The 18,020-nt window shown below is 45.7% G+C and overlaps 1 protein-coding gene across 1 annotated transcript in view; it reads left to right on the forward strand.

Moving 5' to 3' along the window:
- GRIK4 (glutamate ionotropic receptor kainate type subunit 4) overlaps positions 1–18,020 on the forward strand; it is a 173,977-nt gene that overhangs the window by 50,621 nt on the left and 105,336 nt on the right. Inside the window, exon 2 of the mRNA XM_071769043.1 lies at positions 7,274–7,405. Coding sequence (XP_071625144.1) covers positions 7,324–7,405 — 82 coding nt within the window. The 5' untranslated portion in view covers positions 7,274–7,323. The remainder of the gene's footprint in view (positions 1–7,273; positions 7,406–18,020) is intronic.

Here is an 18,020-nt window from a genome sequence, read left to right on the forward strand (position 1 = left end):
TCCTTGGTCCATCATAAAGCTGGTGTCCAGGTGATTGTTTTTCCTTCCAGCATGAGCACTCCCATCACAGCTTGGTAGAAAAAGCCAAGGAAGTCTGGAGAGCTGAGGGTTTAATGCCATTGGGGTAAGAGCAGTATTTGGGCTGAGCTTCTGTCCTGCCACCTGCTCTTGAGGAACAGATTGACCTGGGTCTGTGTGTACCCTCCTGTGAAAGGAACTGCTTTGTTTTGCATTTCCATCTTTGCTGTAGGATAGGACTGATGCTGGGGTCTGTTTTCTGCAAAAAAAAAAAAGCTGATGTCCCCAGTTTCATGCAGTGGGATATCACTGGTTCACATGTTCGTGTTGGGTTTGTTCTCCTTTGGAGCAAAAGTGATATTTCAAATCTCCATTTTATCTATTTATTAATATAAAGAACGTGTTGGTTTAAAGGATTTTTCCTTTTTTCCTGGTTAAGCTTTTTATGAAGCCAAGGCTCTGCCTGGTTTTCCTCATTCAGGCTTCCCCAGGCCTCTTTGCAAGAAGAGCATTGTTGAGAATTGAGAATCAGCTCAGCTCAGAGTTTCCCTGTGCCACCTCAGCTGGAGGCATCAGTTTCTATTTCTTCTTCTGAAAACACTTGCTTGTACTTGGCTGCATGCTGGATGCAGTGCAAAGCAGCTGCTCTCTCCTGCTCCAGAGGTGGTTTAATGGGAATGATGAGCCACAGAGTGGGTAGGAGTCTTCTGCTGAATAAATGTGCCATGTGGTTTTTGTGACTCCCGGGTGCTGGGAGTTAAACACTGAATTTCTTGCTTCTTTTTAGATGATTTGAAGTCAAACCTGTCCTGTAAATTTATCCAGTGTGCACAGCCCTGGTAATTACCATTAGCTGTGTGATTAAAATGGTTAAAAGACTGTTTTAACCACCATGGGGTGATAGATACAGCTCTTAGAGCAGAGCATGCAGACTGGGTCCTTCCATGAGCCTGACACTTTGGTGTCAGGCACCATTTCCTAGAAGAGAATCAGCTCAAAACCCTGCCTAGAATAAAATAAGCTGCCCCAACAAATGCTCTGAAGTTGATGTCTGTAATGGGTATTTTGTAAGCCTGACTCTGAGGGGGCAGGAGGGTTTTTTTTTCACACTTGTAATTCACTTGGCTGTGCCAATAAAGCTTTCAAGTATTGAGTGCCCCTGGCAGGGCTGATAGGTCGTGTGAGAAGCCTGTGGAGGAGCAGGTAATTGAATAGAGATGTCCTCTGACTCAGGCTGGAACTGTAACTGCTGAATTCTCTGTGTGCTCACAGGTCTGGGGTTGATAATGCTGGGGAAAATCTAACTGGGACATAGCTGAGCCTGTGTGCAGGGGGGATGAGGAATCAGGATGGGTACATATTGCTTTTATCTCTAAGCAATGATAGGAAAAGTTGATGGTGTTGGTGAGGATTGAGAAGGGTGAGATGAGAGAACTCAGGATTGTGGAGAGGGAAAGTTAAAGAAAATAATCCACAGGAAGAAGAAATGTCAGGAATGCATTTGTCCTTCTGCTTCACTGCCTCCAGAATTCTTTTCTCCTTGAAGTTTCTTGTTTCTTTTTTTTTTTTTATCTTTTTTTTTTTTTTTTTTTTTTTTTTTTTTGAAAAGTCATGAAGGGGGAAGGAAAGGAAAAAAAGAGAGAGAGATAAAAGAGCACAGCTGGGAGAATGAAAAATCAAATCCATTTTCTGTATCAGCTGAGCAAGTGTTTATCACTAATATCACCTTCCCTTGAATATCACCTTCTTCAATGCTGGCTGAATGACCCTCAGGGAGCTGTGCCATCCCTGGCAGGAAAGTCAGAGGGCCTTTTATCCCCCTGACACCTGGGGAAGAGAGATACCACTGGGTATGACACCTCGGAGGAGTTCATCCCTGGCAAGCCACGGTGTGAATATTGTGAGGACAATGCCAGAAGAGGAAAGGCTGAAGGTAAAGCAGGCTCTTTAGTGCTGATGGAATCTGAAAGGAGACGTAGTTTTAATGGGAACATAGAAATTGCCAGACTGGAACTAGAAATGTGTTTCATATTGTGATGTATCCTTTTTTTAGTCCTAGCTGCCTCCTGAAGCAGGGGATGAGGCTTGCCCTGAGCAGAGCTGCTTCTAACCCTCAAACACAAGGAGTTAGTGGGTGCCTTGCAGCATGAAGGGTTTACACACCACCCAAAATCTTATTTTCTTTTTAAAAACTTTGCTATTGTAAATGTAGCTGTTCATTCTCTTTATAAATGCCTGATCCTTCTCTCAGCCTTACTGAGGTTTTGACTGCAACAATACCTGGTGGTAATGATTTACCCACACTAATTATGCTTTTTGCTGAGGAAAATGTATTGTTCCTAGCTTTAAATTGAGTGATTTTTCAGTTTAATTGAACTTGCATCTCTGGATCCCTGCAGCAGGCTTTGCAATTCAGTTCCTCCCTTCCCCCTGAGACACTCAGGTACTTTCTCAAGCCCAGCACCAGTCACCTGTTGAACTGTTTTTCAAGTTCTTTCCCTCATCACTTCCACTGAAGCGTGAGACCTCCCTGCAGACAAAGCTTTGCAGAAGGAAAGAGCTCTTTTTCCTTGTAGAAAGAATGAAAAAATCTCTGTCAAGTTGTTTGTTGATATTTCCTGACAGTATTTCAGAATTCCTTGCTGCTCTGCAGCTGTTAAATTTGTTGTCTCAGCTGTGAGGATTACTCTAGCTTTGCTTGAGCTGCGTTTTCTCACCATTCATCAAGCTTCTGGTGATGCACAGAAAGATCCATCACCACCAAAGCCACCTCCAAACTACCAGTTGGGCTGTCTCCTGATTCCCTGGGTAAGACTGAAGTTGCTGCCAATTTTTAAAGGGTGTTTGTGGTTTCTCAGTGAGCTGGCAGATGACAGCTTAGGGGTTTTGCAGTAGAAGGTTGCCTCAGGATAAAGCACACATTGGGGTTTATGAAAGCCTGGTTGGGGCCAGATGTGGCAGGGCAGGTGGCAAACACATTTTTCAGGGTGGAAACCACCACTTCCACAGGGTGTCTGTGGAAGTGTGACCAGAAAGAGCAATGCACCCAGATTTTTTGAGTGCCCTTGGCAATTTGGGCAGAGGGAAGAAGGGGAAGAAGAAGAAGAAGAGCTGGCTCATGTTCAGGGATGTCTTCACTATGGGTGTGACAGTCACAGGAGGAGAGTTTCATTCTGTGATTTAACATTTTATTCTGCCTTTTGGCTTTTGCTGTATTGTGTAAGAATTTGTCTGCAAAAATCTCAAAATATCAGGAAGATCTGGCAGTAGCAGTGAAGAAGAGTACCAGCTCACACAGTTATTAAAAATGTATAAGTAGTTTTAGAAGCAAGTTGCTTCCTCTGAGAAACAAATCGTCCATAATTCTGCTTGGTATTTAGGGACCTTGATCTCCAGAGAGAACTTGAAACTATCCAGTATAGTCTTGATTTATTTGATTCTCTTGAATTTTAAGAGCTGAAGAGCTTAACAGAAAAAGAAAGCTACAGCCTTGTGCTGTGCAGAGAGGAGCCAGGGATCAGCCCATGATCCACCAGCTGTTAAAAAATCCCCAATGCCACCCTGAAGGACCTAGGAAATTGGGTTTTAGCTGGCTCACTCCAGTTGGGAATAGCAGATTCAGGATACTTTAGGAACAGCTCTCCATCAGCCAGGCTCCCTTGCTCTGGTAGAAAGCTGCCAGTGCAATAAAGAGGAACCATTAATGCAAGAGGTGGAGGTGTAGAGGCTGATCAAAGTCCTCAAGTTCTTGGTGGAAACTTCAGCAAAGGGACTTGGTTTGGTTTATTTCCCTCAAGCTGAGATGAGGATGAGTCTGAGATAAGTGCACAAAGATGAATGCAGTGAGTTGCTAAAGATCCCTGTTCTTTTAAGTGTTGTGCTGGCTTCTAAGGCTTTCTACTTTGTGTTGCATGAAAAAAATGTCATCTTCCTCCCCTCTGTGTGGAATTTTAGGCTGCACTGGAATTGATATCCCAGTCATCTGTGTGATTCACTGCTGCACATGGGCAGAAAGCACGTTTGATGGCTTCTTGTGGGGAGATAAGAGAGAGACAGCTGCACCTTGCAGCTGTAAGGAAGCAGAAGCTGTTGGGAGGATGGGTAGCTCAGCAAGGCAAAAATTACTTTGCAGCAAAGAGGTTTGAACTCTCTTTTCTCCCCTTTCCTGCCTTTTGAAGAGCAGAAGGCAGGAGGAACTTGGGGACTGAGGAGCTGAAGAGAATGGTGAGGACTGACATCCCACTTTGTTCCCTAGAGAGTAGAAACTTAGATGTTAAGCTTGGAGAAAAAAAATCCTCTTCCTCTTTTTCCCTCACCTCCTGTGTCTGGAATGCCAGTGCCTGTTCCCACTGCTTGGTGGCCCAGGTGTAGTGGTGGGGAAGTCTCCTTGTGTTGCTCTCCCTGGGAATTTTGCAAGCACCTCCATCCACCAGATGGTTGTGGATACAGGTTGTAAGCACCTGCATGCTTGGGTTTGGGGAACCCCAAGGTGTATTCCTGTTGCTGACAGCTGTTCCTGGGGTTCATGCTCAAAAATCAAAGTAGAGGGAAGCCTTTCTTAGCAGTAGGTGATGTGTGAGGTGAACACAGCATCCCCTCTGTGCTCCATGTCCTGGGTAATTACAACCCTGCTGCTCCTGTAGCAGAGCCCAGCAGGTGCTGTATTTATTATTTAGCTTTGCTATTAGCTCTGAGCTGGTGATGCAAAGGCAGCTGCTTCTCTGGGAATCTTGGGCTTCTCCTTTTCACCAAACCAGGCTGCAAACAGGAGAGGTGGCCTTGGGGTCTGTCCCCCAGAGCTGAAAGTGCTGGGACCCTTTCCCAGACCTTGGCAGCTCTAAGCTTGCCTGGAGTGGTTATCCCTGTGCAGTTTTATCTTTGCAGAGTCTAAAATCAGAACCACCCATTTTAGCACGATGATCCCACAGTGCTTTGGCAGAGAAAAACCAGGATGTTCACTCCAGCATCCTTCTCAAGTGGCAGGCAGGCATTTCCTTCCACTGCTTTGGCTGGAAAATGGGGCTTTTATCTGCTTTTTCTTGCCCAAGTCCAGAAGCAGAGTGGTTTTCCCTCTCTGTGGTTGCTTTTAGGTAGAGATACAAAATGTTTGCTGTGTTTCCTTGCACAAAACACCACCATAAAACCCCTTGCCTGGTGCTAATAGCTGGATGTGGCCAGTGTTAGAAATGGAGGAGGAGGCTGGTGGGGAGTGGAGCCAGAGGCTGCCATCTCTCACTTTTCCTCCTGCATCTCTGACCTCTGTGTGTGATCATCCCTCTTACACCTTCTCATTTCATGTGAGAAATGCTGACAGACCTGAGAGTCTGGGGAGGGAGCTGTGGAAGAGAAGGCAAAAGACATCTGAGGTCCTGTGTCAGATGCTTTGCTGGTCGAGATGTAATTCTTACTGGCCATGGGCTGGCAAGGGCTTCTCAGGACATTTTTTTGGGGTAGCACCACAAGAATTGAGACCTAAAGGAGGAAACCAAGACTGTGAGTTTTGCATAGCAGCTCTGGAGCTGATCCAGAGTGTGGTCAGAACCTCAGGGTTCTGTTGGGGCTGGAGATCCCTCAGCTGCTTTTCTGGCTGGGTTGAGCAGGGATTGTGTCTGGGTTTGTCTGTGTGTGACCCCAGTGCTGCAAGCACTGGTTCAGCAGCCTGGGCTGTAACACTGATGTGAGTAAATCTGATGTGATCCTGCTGTTTTGTCAATAACTTGGCAAGTTTTGAAATCACTGCTTCAAAATGCTCAAATGATACGTTGCTCCACTATCTGTCTCTGCTGCTGCCAGCACTTCAAACCAATTTACAGTGAGTGTAACCTTCTAGGGCTTTTCCTTCCTGGGTAGTAGTCTGTAACTCCCACTTAAAAAAAAAAAGTAAAAAAAAAAAAAAAAGGTAAAAAAAAGAAAAAAAAAAAAAAAGCTAAAATTCTCATTGCCCTTGTCAGGGGTGGTTAATGATTTTCAGGTGCTTTTTGGCAGCTTCTGCTTTTTAAAAGCACACACAGCTTTTGAAATCCTTGTGTTCTCCAAATGTCCAATGGAAAATTCAGCAAGGGATCCCCCAGTTTTCTTGAAATGGGGAATTTGGACTCTTCTGCTTCCCTTCCCTGGATGTAAAAGGGGATAGCCCTGCTGGGAAGTGCTGAGATGAGATGGAGGATGTCTAAATGTAATCTAAAAATAGCTGATTCAAGAAATTTCATGCAAAAAGCTACAAAAAAAGAACAAGACTCCTGGTAACTTCAGAAGGCAGATTAAAGACTTTGCCTGTGTCAGGACTTCAATATTTGGCCCAAGAATTAAACAAATGGAATAGTGTGAGAATGTTTGCCAGAAAATTGGAGAGAGATAAGGTAACAGATGAAACACTCAAAGTCAGCATTTAAGGACATTGCTGCCTGTGGAGATAATTTTATCAACTTGAGGGACAACCATTTCTCCTGTAAAATAAAATCTACCCTCTATGTAACTGTTTAAAATTATATTTGTTAAAAATTCAACAGTGCTGCAGGAGTCTGCTGTGGGACAAGCAGTGCCAATGACTGCACTAATAATATGTGGGTGTATTCTCCACTGACTACTCTTTATTTTGATAGTGTCTGGACTTTGGAAGTTATCCACTGGTTGTTCACATGGTTTTACCTTGTAAGAGGAGAAAAAGCAATCATCCTACTCTTGGTCTTTTCCTGAATCCTCTTGTGCCTAAAAGAGAGGGAAGGAGGTGATGGTGACTGTGATTGAGGCAGGAGCAAAGGAAGAATTGGTGGCCAAAGTGGCTCTGTCTCTTATTCTCATCCCTCAAATTATGTTTTGGTGTGAAAATGTGCTGTCCTATTCTAAACCCAAAAGTCATTATTATATTTTAAGTTGCAGGCTGGTTTGAATGAAATAAAAGAAGTGGGGGGGGCGAGGGGAGGAAGAAAAAGATAAATTAGCAATGTGATTCAGTATTGATTTCCACTTGTTTTTTGTGGAAATGCTAAAAATGCCAAGATGAAATATTTGGACTTTTCCTTGTGATCCTTTTCCATTTTTTTTTTTTTTTTTTTTTTTGTTAGAAACTCTTTGCCCAGTTTGACTCCAGTTCCTGAATAATTCATAGTCTGTAAATAGCTTCCTCCTCCTCCTCCTCCTTTGGTAAATAGACTTCTTTGTCCCAAGTGCTTGGCAAGCTGGGAGCAGTGTCATCCTGCTGAGCTGCTGCTTGGGGAGCAGAGGTGCTCAGGGGCTGTGTGTTCTCTCCCTGCAGAGTTATGTCATGCCCAGACCACCAAAGGGCTCCATGAGGATTTATGGAAGATGCCCCGTGTCTTGGCACCTCTGGTGCTCCTTCTGCTGTGGCTGATGAGGATCACTGCCAGCCCCCATTCCCTGAGGATTGGTGAGTACAAAGCTGGCTCTGCCCTGTGTTTAACCAGCCTGACACTCTCTGTTTGGATCACTTTGCCTTGATGTGCTGGGATGAGGGAAGCCCAGCTGGGATGCTGGGATGAGGGAAGCTTGGTGCTGGTGGGGGTTCTGCTCCTGCCTTGGGTTCATCCTCCCTGCTCAGGTTGGGCTGAGTTATGTGCTGCTGGGTCCCTCTTGCATTTGGGGAATCTTCCCTCCTTCATCTTGTAAAGGAAAGCAACCTTGTGTAAAGGAAAAAAAAACCCTTGGTGGGGTATTGTGGATGTATTGGCATGGATTTTTTTGGTGGTAATGTCACCTGATGGGAATCTCCTCTATAAATTGGAAGTGAAAGCCACTCCTTGAAGAGGCCCCGAGGAACGAAACTTGCACCCACCCCCCAAGTCCTGCTTCCCTTCCTCAGTTCCACACAGAAGGAAATAGGTTTTTGTCACAGAATGATTTGTCCCCAGATTCATGAGCAAGGAGTGTTTGAGCCCAAACTGAACCTAGTTAAGTGGTGCCACAGGAACATTAATAACTCCAAAATGCTGCATTTTTATGAGCCCTATGCATTTGGTTTCCTTTGGGCTTTATTAAAAAGTGTTCAGGAGCAGGCACCATCATCTTTGCTTGCTGCCTGGGAGGATTAGGGAAAAGAAATGCATCCAGAAACCTTGTAATGAAACTTACTTTGTAGTATTGACACTTTGCTCTGCTGCTTAGAAAGAAAACTGCTTCTCCCTGCCTGTTCTCTCCGAAGCTCCTACCTGGTTTTATTAACCATTTGTTGCAGATAAGCAGCTAATCTATTCCTGTCCCCCTTTGCAACTTTCCCAGGTGACATTTGAAGCAAAATTACTTCTCCCCTCTGCTAGTGGAGCATGGAACAGCTCAGAAATATGGGAAGGGAGGGTGTGTGCTGGCAGGAGCCTGGGCAGGGTGTTTTATGTCCCCCAGCTGTGATTCATGTGGAGATGCTTCATAGCCTCAGCTCTGCAGACTGCATTTCATGTTGATGGGCAGATCCTCCCCTGGAGCTAGCAGGGAGGGATGGGCAGTATATTATCAGGATGCTGAAGGTTTGCAGGTTCTTCATTATGCCTTGTGCCCCAGCCCTGTCCTTCCGTGGGGAAAATGCTGTGGGTGCTTGGGAGTGAGAGGGGAAGGGCAGGACAGGGCTGCAAACCTGGCTGGGAACTGACCTGGCTGCCCACATCCACTTGAAGTATTAAAATACTTGCAATATTAAAATACCTGAAGTATTTTAAAATACTCAAAGTATTATATAATACTTGAAGTATTATAAATTTGCCTTTCTCCTCAGTTACCTAGTTATATAGTCATTGATTTCTGTCTTTGCCAGTGATACACTGACAAAATGAGGTGTTTTTTTTTCTTATCTCTCTGGATCAGTAATTTCTTTCTAATGTATTGGCAAGAATAAGGAAGGTGGTAAGGTCATGATGGAGACTCCTTGTTTACAAGGAGTCCCATGGACAAGACAAAGGGCAATGGGCACAAGTTGCTCCTGGGGAGATTCTGGTTGAACACAAGAGGAAAATTTTTCACTGTGAGGTCAATCAGACATTGGAATGGTCTCCCAGGGATTTGCCCACTTTGGAAAGTTTTAAATCTCAGCTTGATGGAGTGCTGAGAGATCTCATATAAACAATAATATTAGAGGGGTTGGATGAGATGATCCTTGAGGTCCCTTCCAACCATTTTATGCTATGATCTCCACCCTGAAGGCACTGGAGAGGGATGGGACTGTGCTTTTGTCTTCCTGGCAGAGGACTGGCAAAGAAATCTGTGTTTTACTGCAGTGGGGGCAGGATTGGCTGCTCTGCTGCCCTCCAGGGCTCAGAATATTCAGGGGTTCCCCAAATGGAGAGGGTGATGAGTGCTGACCCCTGAGGGAAGGTGAGAAGAAGCCAGACTGTGTCTGTGTTCAGGGGACACAGGAGAAATCTGGTTTTTGGTTTTGTTTCTTTAAGGCACGGTTTTATTTTAACAATATAGCCAGAAAAAAAAAGAAAAGTTAATAAAAATAAAGTACAAAATAAAAGGAAAGGAAAAAATATTACTAGCAACTCTGAAATCATTCCCAAATGAATGCTTTTGGCAAGGCAGGGGGATCTGGTATCTAGCAACATAAATCAATGCACTGCATAGAAAAGGAAAACACACCAGCAGGAACATTTAAATATTCAAAGAAAATGCAAGCTAGCATTTAAAACAATTCTGAGAGCCATCTGGTAATAGACTGCTCAAATGGACAGTTATTTGATTAGTTCTGGGACCTAGGCAATGCCATGTCTGGTTTCTGCACCAAGAAGAGGTTGGTGCCTGCTGCACTTCCAGGGCTGAAGCAGGCACAGTGGTGCTGAGTCAGGGGTGCTTGGCTTTTATACCAAAAACTCAGCTTCCCTACTGCTGCTTTCTTGGGGTTTCAAGTGAATCTTGGCCCTGGTATTTCTCCATGGAGTTTCTTGGCAGTAGGTTGCTTCATCTTGGAGCACAGAGTGACAGGAAGTTTTGCTGGCCTGGATGGGACAAACAAGGAGTGTTGCATTGCAGAGAGCTTCAGAGGCATCATCTGTGCAAAAAAATGAACAGATTAGGCTGCAGGGTGACCTTCCCTGTGACTTTGGCATGCACAGGTGCAATCTGTACCCTATCCTATGCTCTATTTCTCTCCTGGATACATAGGAAAAAATTACATTGGTAATTTTTTAAAAATTATTATTTTTATTGTTATTATTTTTTTATTCTTAAGCTGCCTTTCTTCAGCCTTAAATTCTGTGTGCTCCCTTCTCATCCTGTCCTGGAGAAAGTCTCCTATTCACGTTGTTCTGGAGACCTTTGTGGGGAAAAGCACTGACCCACTTGGTGTATCCCAAACAGTATGTAAGGAATTCCCTCAAGGCATCAGGAAAAAGCCAATGTATATCCTAGCAACATGTCCTGGGAGCAAAACCCAGTAGTTGGTGCTTGCCCATCCCCACCAAACCCACAAAAGCCATCAGCTTCCCCCTGTCAGGGCAGGAGTTTGGATGGAGCAGAGTGCTCTGGGCTCTCCCCCAGCTCTGGTTTCCTGCAGCATCCACTGGCTGTAGAAATAATTCTTTGTTTTTGTTTTTTTTGTTTGTTTGTTTGTTTGTTTGTTCACTCATGCTCAGTGAAGTGTCAGGAAATTAACTTGAGTTATTCACCAAGTTATTTACTTGGTCTTACAGAGCAGACCATCCGAGCCTTAAATTGGTATTCTCTTGTTAGATTCATTGAGTCTACTGAGAGTTCATTTAAAATTCATATACAGGCAAAGCTGAGGTTTATCCATGGAATTGCCCTAAGTAGCAGTGGCCTCAGCATCACTGCAATGTGCTGACAAACTCCTTCCAAGGGCTCCTTCAGCCCTGCAGATCTTTGGGGTGCTCTTCTCTGCAATTTCCTCTGGCTACCCTACTTCTTTCCTACTCTCTACCTCCCAAGTTCACCAACTTTATACAAAAGGTGCAGCTCAAGCATTCCGAGTATTTTCTTAGGTTTTCCCACCCCATTCCCAGGGAACTCAGCAGTTTGCAGCAGTGCTGTCTCAGTGCTTCCACCAGAGAAGCAACGTGCTGGCAAAGTCTTTGTGAATACAACCTGATGAGGGGGTGTCACTCCATGTGCCAGCCTGGGACATTTCTACTTGTTCCTAGGCATTTTTCCCAAAATCTGGAATACCTAAAGGGCTGTGGCTTTCCTGTATGTACTCTGTGTAGCTTTCATCTCGAGATAATGTTCTTGGGATGCTCCAGGTTAGGGGAAGTCACTGGCATTTAGCTGTGCATGCTGAAGTAGGTGGAAAAAGGCAGGTTGGAGCCTTGCATACAGGGTTTTTGGCATCACTCTGGTTGCTTGATGCCCCTCTATTTCCTGCTTATCACCCCGTCACAGAGCTGTGTAGCAGAGCATCACTTGTGTGGTTTTGCATCCCCATCTAATTGCCTTCCCAAGGTGCTTAGGACATTGTTTAGTGAGGTCAAGGTGTCCTGGTGCCTGGTGCCCTTCTGTCCAGTGCAGTTTGTGGCTGGAGCAAGGAAGAAGCCCTGAGCATTAAAAATGTGCAAGGCAAAAATGAAGGATAATGGCAATGAACAGAATTGGGGAGCATTTAGTTCAGCTTCCTGAGGGTATCCATAATTCTCCTGAAGGCACTGCAGAGAACATTCCACAAGGCAGAGTGTTATTTAACATTTTAAAGGGGGATAGTCCCCTCCCTGATGATGCAGTCGGTCCCCCTGATGCTCTAGAAGAAAAATGGCCATGTCAGCTGCTGGGGTAGGAACAGTTCTCCTTGCAGGTGTGAGATTTGAGATGAAGGGAAACACAACTGTGTGCTGGGACACAACTCTGCCTTCTTCAGCAGGCAGGAAGAGTTGTGGCTTTGTGGGGGGTTGGCTTGTGCCAGCCCCAGTACCCCCAGATCCTGACTGGAGCAGCTGGCACAGCTGGAATCCCCCCAGCACTCACCTCTGCTTTTGACACAGAGAAAACACAAACTCCTATCCTTGCACGGAGCTGCTTTGTGATGTACCCAGGGCTTTTGGGGATGATGCAGCTGTGAGAAGCTGCTGGCCCTCAATTTGCTGTTCCCCAGCAGAGCCTGACCCCAGCTTTGAGCCCAGCAAGGCTGCTGCCATCAGCCTGAAGCACAGCCCAAGCAATCTGTGAGCCTCACACCGTGGTGCTGTTGCTAGAAAACCTTTCTGCTTGTAATTACAATTAGTGTTTAAGCAGATGAAGCTTCTGGTAGGGGTTAGGAGACTCTCTGCCAGCTGTCCCACCAGTGAAGGAGCAGAGGTGCTGCCTCTGCAGGAGGGGGCACAGCTCAGGGCTCATTCCTTGCCAGAAAGCAGCAGATGGGGAGGGGAAGAGCTGGGAAGAAACAAGTTGCTGAGCCCCAGGTGATTACCTGGCATCTCTGTGCATGCACCTATCTGCTTTTAAAGCATGAAAAGGAAATCATCTGCACTGGTCACCACGGAGAGTCAGTGCCTAAGGCTGTACCTGCAGTGCTTGTTAGACATCCATGGGCAGGACCCATGGGTTGAGGGGTAACTCCTGGGCACAAGGGATGGAGAAGTAGTTAACTCTTTGCCAAGGTGCATCTGGAGAAATGAGGGATGAATCCATGCTGTCCCCATGCTGCACTGCTATGAGGATGTAAAAGTTGCAATTAGGTTGGCATTAAATGGGGGTAGATGCTTTCCATGTGGATTTTGGGGTCCTAGATCCTGGAAACCCAGGCTAAAGGCTTTCCCAGGGGTGCCCCATGGCTCTCCAGAAGTCCACAGAGCAGCTGCCCTTCTCCTGGAGACCTTTCTCATCTTCAGTTCTAGTTTCAGATCAGTCCTCTGCTCAATTCATGTCTCACTGGTCTCATTTGAGCACTCGTATATTGATTTTATCTTATTTTTCTAAAAAGGCTTTCACATTTCATTCAGGACTTTCCAAGAATCTAAGAATCGAAAAAAATAGAGGAGTGTGGAGAGAGGGGGAGGAGGAGGAGAGGTATCCACATCTCTGTTGATGCATGACAGTACATCTGTCTGGCTGAAGCACTGTAAATGTTTAATTTCCTCCAATATTAAAAAGGCCCAGTTAAGTTCATTAAGGTGAAGTAGATTCACAGTTAGTTGTCATTTGCTGCTGAAGAGCAGTGAGAGGTGGCGAAAAATACAATATTAATTTGTTAACTATTTGCCCTTTTAATTCTGTTTTCATTATTCTTCCAGGATACTGATATTTTATTTATGTTTTCCAAGTTATGTGCATAATCTTAATTTTTTTCCAAAAAAACTCAGTGCTGTAGATGCCAGGCCCTTTCAGCAATGCCTTTTCCAGACTTGCCCTTTGATTCTTTGCACTTCTCTCCAGGTGCTGCTGTTTTTACAGCTCGAGTGGCTAACGGTGCCCCATCTCCTGACCATCCCTTCCCCATCCTGAGTGGTCATGTAAAGGATGAAATGAGCCTTTTTTTTTTTTTTTTTTTCGTCCAGAAAAAGGCAACTGAAGCTCTTCAAAGAGATGCCTTATGCTGCTGGTGACTGCTGCAGTCCCTTATCTAACCTGCTCTTCTCTGATCAGATAAAAAGTGGTTCTCAAATGCTTTTGATGTTGGATGCCAGGGAGGAGCATTCAGGCTCCCTGCACCTTGAGGTTGGGATCTGGGCAGAAGGTGGTTGCTGGGTGGTCTCTTCCTGCAGGCTGGGTTTGCTTTCTGTTCCTCCTGTCTCTGCAAATGTTATTTTTTTCCAAGGGGTGTCTTCTCCCCCCCCCTGCAGAGGCAGGAGGCTCATTAGCACCATCAAAGTGTGAGCTAAAACTGGGGGGATAAAGTGAGGGCTGCTGAGAGAGGAGCCCTGGGGGCAAGTGAGGGGGAATTGGGCTGAGCTGCAAGCCAGGACTTGGGGGATGTACAAGCCCTGCATCCCTGCTGCATTTTGCTTTGATTTTAAACAGTGAGGGGCCCGTTCAACGTGCTGACTGAGGGCTGGGTACCAAAGAGAAGGAGAGACTGATGATTTCTTCTTCTACAGAGGTTTCTTCATGAATTGCCTGTGATCAAGAGTAAATGGATTTGAGACTGAGCTGCCTGCCCCAGGGACCCTTCGTGGAAGAAACGGGGGCTTGGTGCAAAGTGGGATGACTTGATCTATGTGCTTTAGCCATGCTGGCTCTGTGGAAGAAGGATGCCCATGGCATGTGCCCACTGGCCACAGGGGCTGCCCCACTTGCCCCGGCAGGCTGTGCCCATTGCATCACCTGGGGGACCAGTGTGGGAGGGAATTGTGCCTCCCTGGGCTGTAATTTTGCCACAGAAAGCATAATGAGCTCCTGGTTTGCACCTAAGGCATCCAGCACTGTGATAATATGGATAATTTAAGCAGATTTAGCTCCTGGATGGATGCTGCAGGGCATGGAGTGAGGAGAGGTGTGGGTTCAGGGAGGCAGACTCTCTCTTTATGTGTTTTGCACCTCTGTGGCAGAGTTGTTTTTACTGATCTGTTGCTGTTCCTTTGTGTCTGAGAGGCAGGCTACATTGCACATCCCAAGAGGCCCTAAGCTTTGTTTTGATTCATTATATCTCCACATATCTATTATATAGGTATAGATCTCAGTGTGTAGAGCATCTTGGAGGGGGGAGCCAGCTGGCAGTTATGGAAAAAGAGCCTTGCAAGTCAGCATAGAGCTCTATTTTTTTTATTTGCTTGTCTAAAGAAAATTCTTTGCTCACCAGCATGGGTAAAGCTGCTGCCCTGTGCTGGGCTGATTTGTAGATCTGGAAGGTGACTGAGTTCCAAGTAGGTGCTAATTCAGCAGGAAGAGGAAAATATACTTTGAGGAGCCAGGGATAGAGAGGTTTGTCACTGCAAAGGTCAAACCTCTCTCTTTCAGAGTTGCAGGATGAGTGCCAGGGTCTGGACAGGGAGAGGTGCACATCTGGGGTTTTGCTTCAGACATCCCGGAACCAAAGGTCAGGACCTGAGAGTCTTGTAACATATTTTCTATCTAAATACTGTTACTTGCCTCTGGGCAGCACTTTGTGTATTCGACCACAGAGCCTTTTTTAGCACAGGTCTTTTTATTTCATAGTCATTGCAAGAGCTACTCTGTCACTTCTTTCATTATTTTTTCATATATATGTATGAATAAAAAAGTCAATTACATGAATGAAAGATGCTTGGTTCCCTGCCTAAACAGCTGCCAAAATTAATTCCAACTCGGAGCCAAACTCAGCAAAGCTGGAATTTCTGCAGAAAGCTCCAGTGCAGCATGAGATAGGTTTGTGCATCAGTCTGCATGACAGACGACTGCTGCCCAGCCCCTTGCCCCTGGCTATCTGTGTGGGCAGCTGAGGAAGGATGGATTTCACAGCTCTGTGGTGAGCTTGACTTCACCGTGGAATAAGCCTGAATTAAATATATTTAGCAGTCCCTTCCTGGAGTGAGTGCCATCACACTGCAAAGCAGTGCTCACTTGATAAGAAAGCAGCTGCCTTGGCAGCTCAGGGCACCTGAAAACTTAGTGCCAGCATCAGCAATACTTTGAGCTTCAAATTTGTTCCTCCTCACGCACTGATTAACTTACATTTAAAGAGCCTCTTGAACTGAACAGGAGATTCAGGGGGTAAGGGAAGGAGCTGGGTTGAGTTACAAAATTGGAATAAGCATGCAGGGGATGCAGGAGCCCTGTCCTGGCAGCAATTCTGAGGCTGACTCTGGAGGATGGGGCAGCTCTGGACACATGGCTGGAGGATATGGGTGCTTGCATTTAGGGAGATGCATGTCTGTAGTGACTGTGACACGTTTTGGAGGTTGTTTTCAGGAAGCGAGGTGGAGAGCAGCCTTGCAGATTAAAGTAGTGGCCCAAGTTTCTCAAGGTGAGTTGAGATAAAGCTGAAGTTGTTACCAGTGAGCTGTTCTAAGCATCCTGAGAAGGCAATCTGGAGGATGGCAGATGGGAGACAGCAAGGCAGCTCCAGCTTGTAACAGTCTGGTGGAGCAGAGCTGAGATGCTCCCACTGTGAGTGCAAGGTAGGATTTCTTTCTTTTTCTTTGATCTGCTTTCTGCTCAGAGGTTTATTCCTCATTCTTCTGTTGGCAAGTTCACTCGACCTTGCTTGGTGGAGACAGGGGGACTGCAAACTCAGGACCAGCTCCTCTGGATGCAGTGTGTGCAGTGCTCAGCTCAGGGAGGTGGTGAAGCCCTCCTGCTAGCATTAGACACTGCAGGGCACTGTTAGGAAACCTTCCCAAAAAAGGTGCTTTTGACCTGAAAGGGCACTTCCCTCCAGTGCTCCTCTGCAGCTAACTGCTTGGGGCTCAGTTTAAGATAAACAAACTCCTGTAAAGCTAAAAGCCCAAACTGTCCTGGCTTGGATTCAGAAGCTCCAGCTCATGGTATCCAGGTGTTTTGAACCTAGAGCATTTGAAAAAGTCCCAATCCCAGATGCAGAGAGCAACCTGCTGACAAAGAAGGTGAGACAGGTCCTGGCTCTTGCTGCTCTTCTCCCTCACTGAGATGAGATTGAAGCTGTTGGGTGAAATCACTGAAAAAAAAAAGTGCTGAGAAAAAATGGAAGGCTGGAAGAGGAACAAAAGCAGATGCTGATATGTCAGCACAGAGGTGGACTTGAGCATGGAGTGAAAAGGGAATTACAGGAGGGATCTGCAGCTTTGCCCTGTACCTGCCAGCTCTGCCTCGACCCCAGGGATATAAAGGCTGGGGATGTAAGAAGGCTGCAGGGAGGGATGGCTCAACTTCCCAAAGACACCACTAAGGAATTCCTCTTGTAGGGTTTTGGAGAGACTAAATGGAACTTTATGTGAAAATGATGGCTGAATGTCATTTCTTTTGTCAAAGACAATTTTGGGAGCCGGAAAGTGCTGAAAGAATTCAGATTGTTAAATGGAAATAAGTCTGCTTGGTTGAGATGAAATAGGGTTTAAATGAGGGAATTTATCTGTGGGTTACCCTTGTTAGAGTACTGCCTTATTTAATAAACTGAGTTTTAATCTGCTGCAGGGATTCCTGAAGGAAAAGTTTAGCCTAGGGGTAGATGTATGTGATGATGGGGAAGGACTGGCTGTGCCAGCATTCTCCACAATCATTAATTTGCTCATGAGTGCTTTGTATTTCATGAGGATCTTGTTTGCTGCTCAGTGAGTGGCTTGATCTTTGTTCAAGCTTCTTGGGTAGTTCTTCTTTTGTGCTGGCAGAAGAGGAGCCCACTTCTGGTCGGGTGATACCTGTTTTGAGCATCATGGGGAGGACTTCTAGCATGGGACCATGCAGCACTTGATGCTTCCTTGGGGTAGTCCTCCCTCTCCCTGAGCAAGGGGAGTTAAGTCTTGCTGTGTATCTAGGAGGCAAAGAGAGAGCTGGGAATCTTAAAGGCTGCAATTTCATTGCAAAAGTCTAGTAATTATTGATGGGCACTGATTATCTGCTTCTGCAAGAGATCCACTGCAGAGGAGCAACCACGTACCCTTAGCTAAGTTTAGTGGCCACCTGACTTAATGCAGATGTCACCTGTCATCTTCCAGGTGTTTCTGACCCATCTCTCTTTAGTGGGAGTCACCAAAGCATAACTGCTCCAGATGCTTCTAAAAGTGCCTGTGGAGGGAAAAGCTGATCTCAGTGCTGAGCAGTTGTTTTTTTTCCAGCACTGGGGGACTCTGTTCTTTGCTGTCAGAACTGGAACCTGAAGCTGGCAGTTTGTGGCACACAGGAAGGGCACATGGCTTAGTGGGGAGTTCCTAAATGTAAGGTACAAAAGGCTAAAGGGATGAGGTTTGGTTTTCCTCTGGGGTTTCAGAGTGTCTTACATTCTGTACATGGAAAATTCAAGAATTTCCAAGCTGTTTTCAGCCAGTTCTGAGAGACAAGTCAACTCCGAAGGGTCTTCATTTTTCCATATATTTTTTCCTTGCTGAGGCATTGCTGTTCACTGCCCTGCCTTGTAGCACAGAGCAGACTCACTGGAGCTCATCTGTATTTGCTGTGTCCTCTGGAATTATTCCTGGTTTCATATCTTGGAGGTGCAGGCCAGG

The sequence above is a fragment of the Heliangelus exortis genome, chromosome 26 (assembly GCF_036169615.1).
Source record: "Heliangelus exortis chromosome 26, bHelExo1.hap1, whole genome shotgun sequence".
Taxonomy (NCBI): Eukaryota; Metazoa; Chordata; class Aves; order Apodiformes; family Trochilidae; genus Heliangelus; species Heliangelus exortis.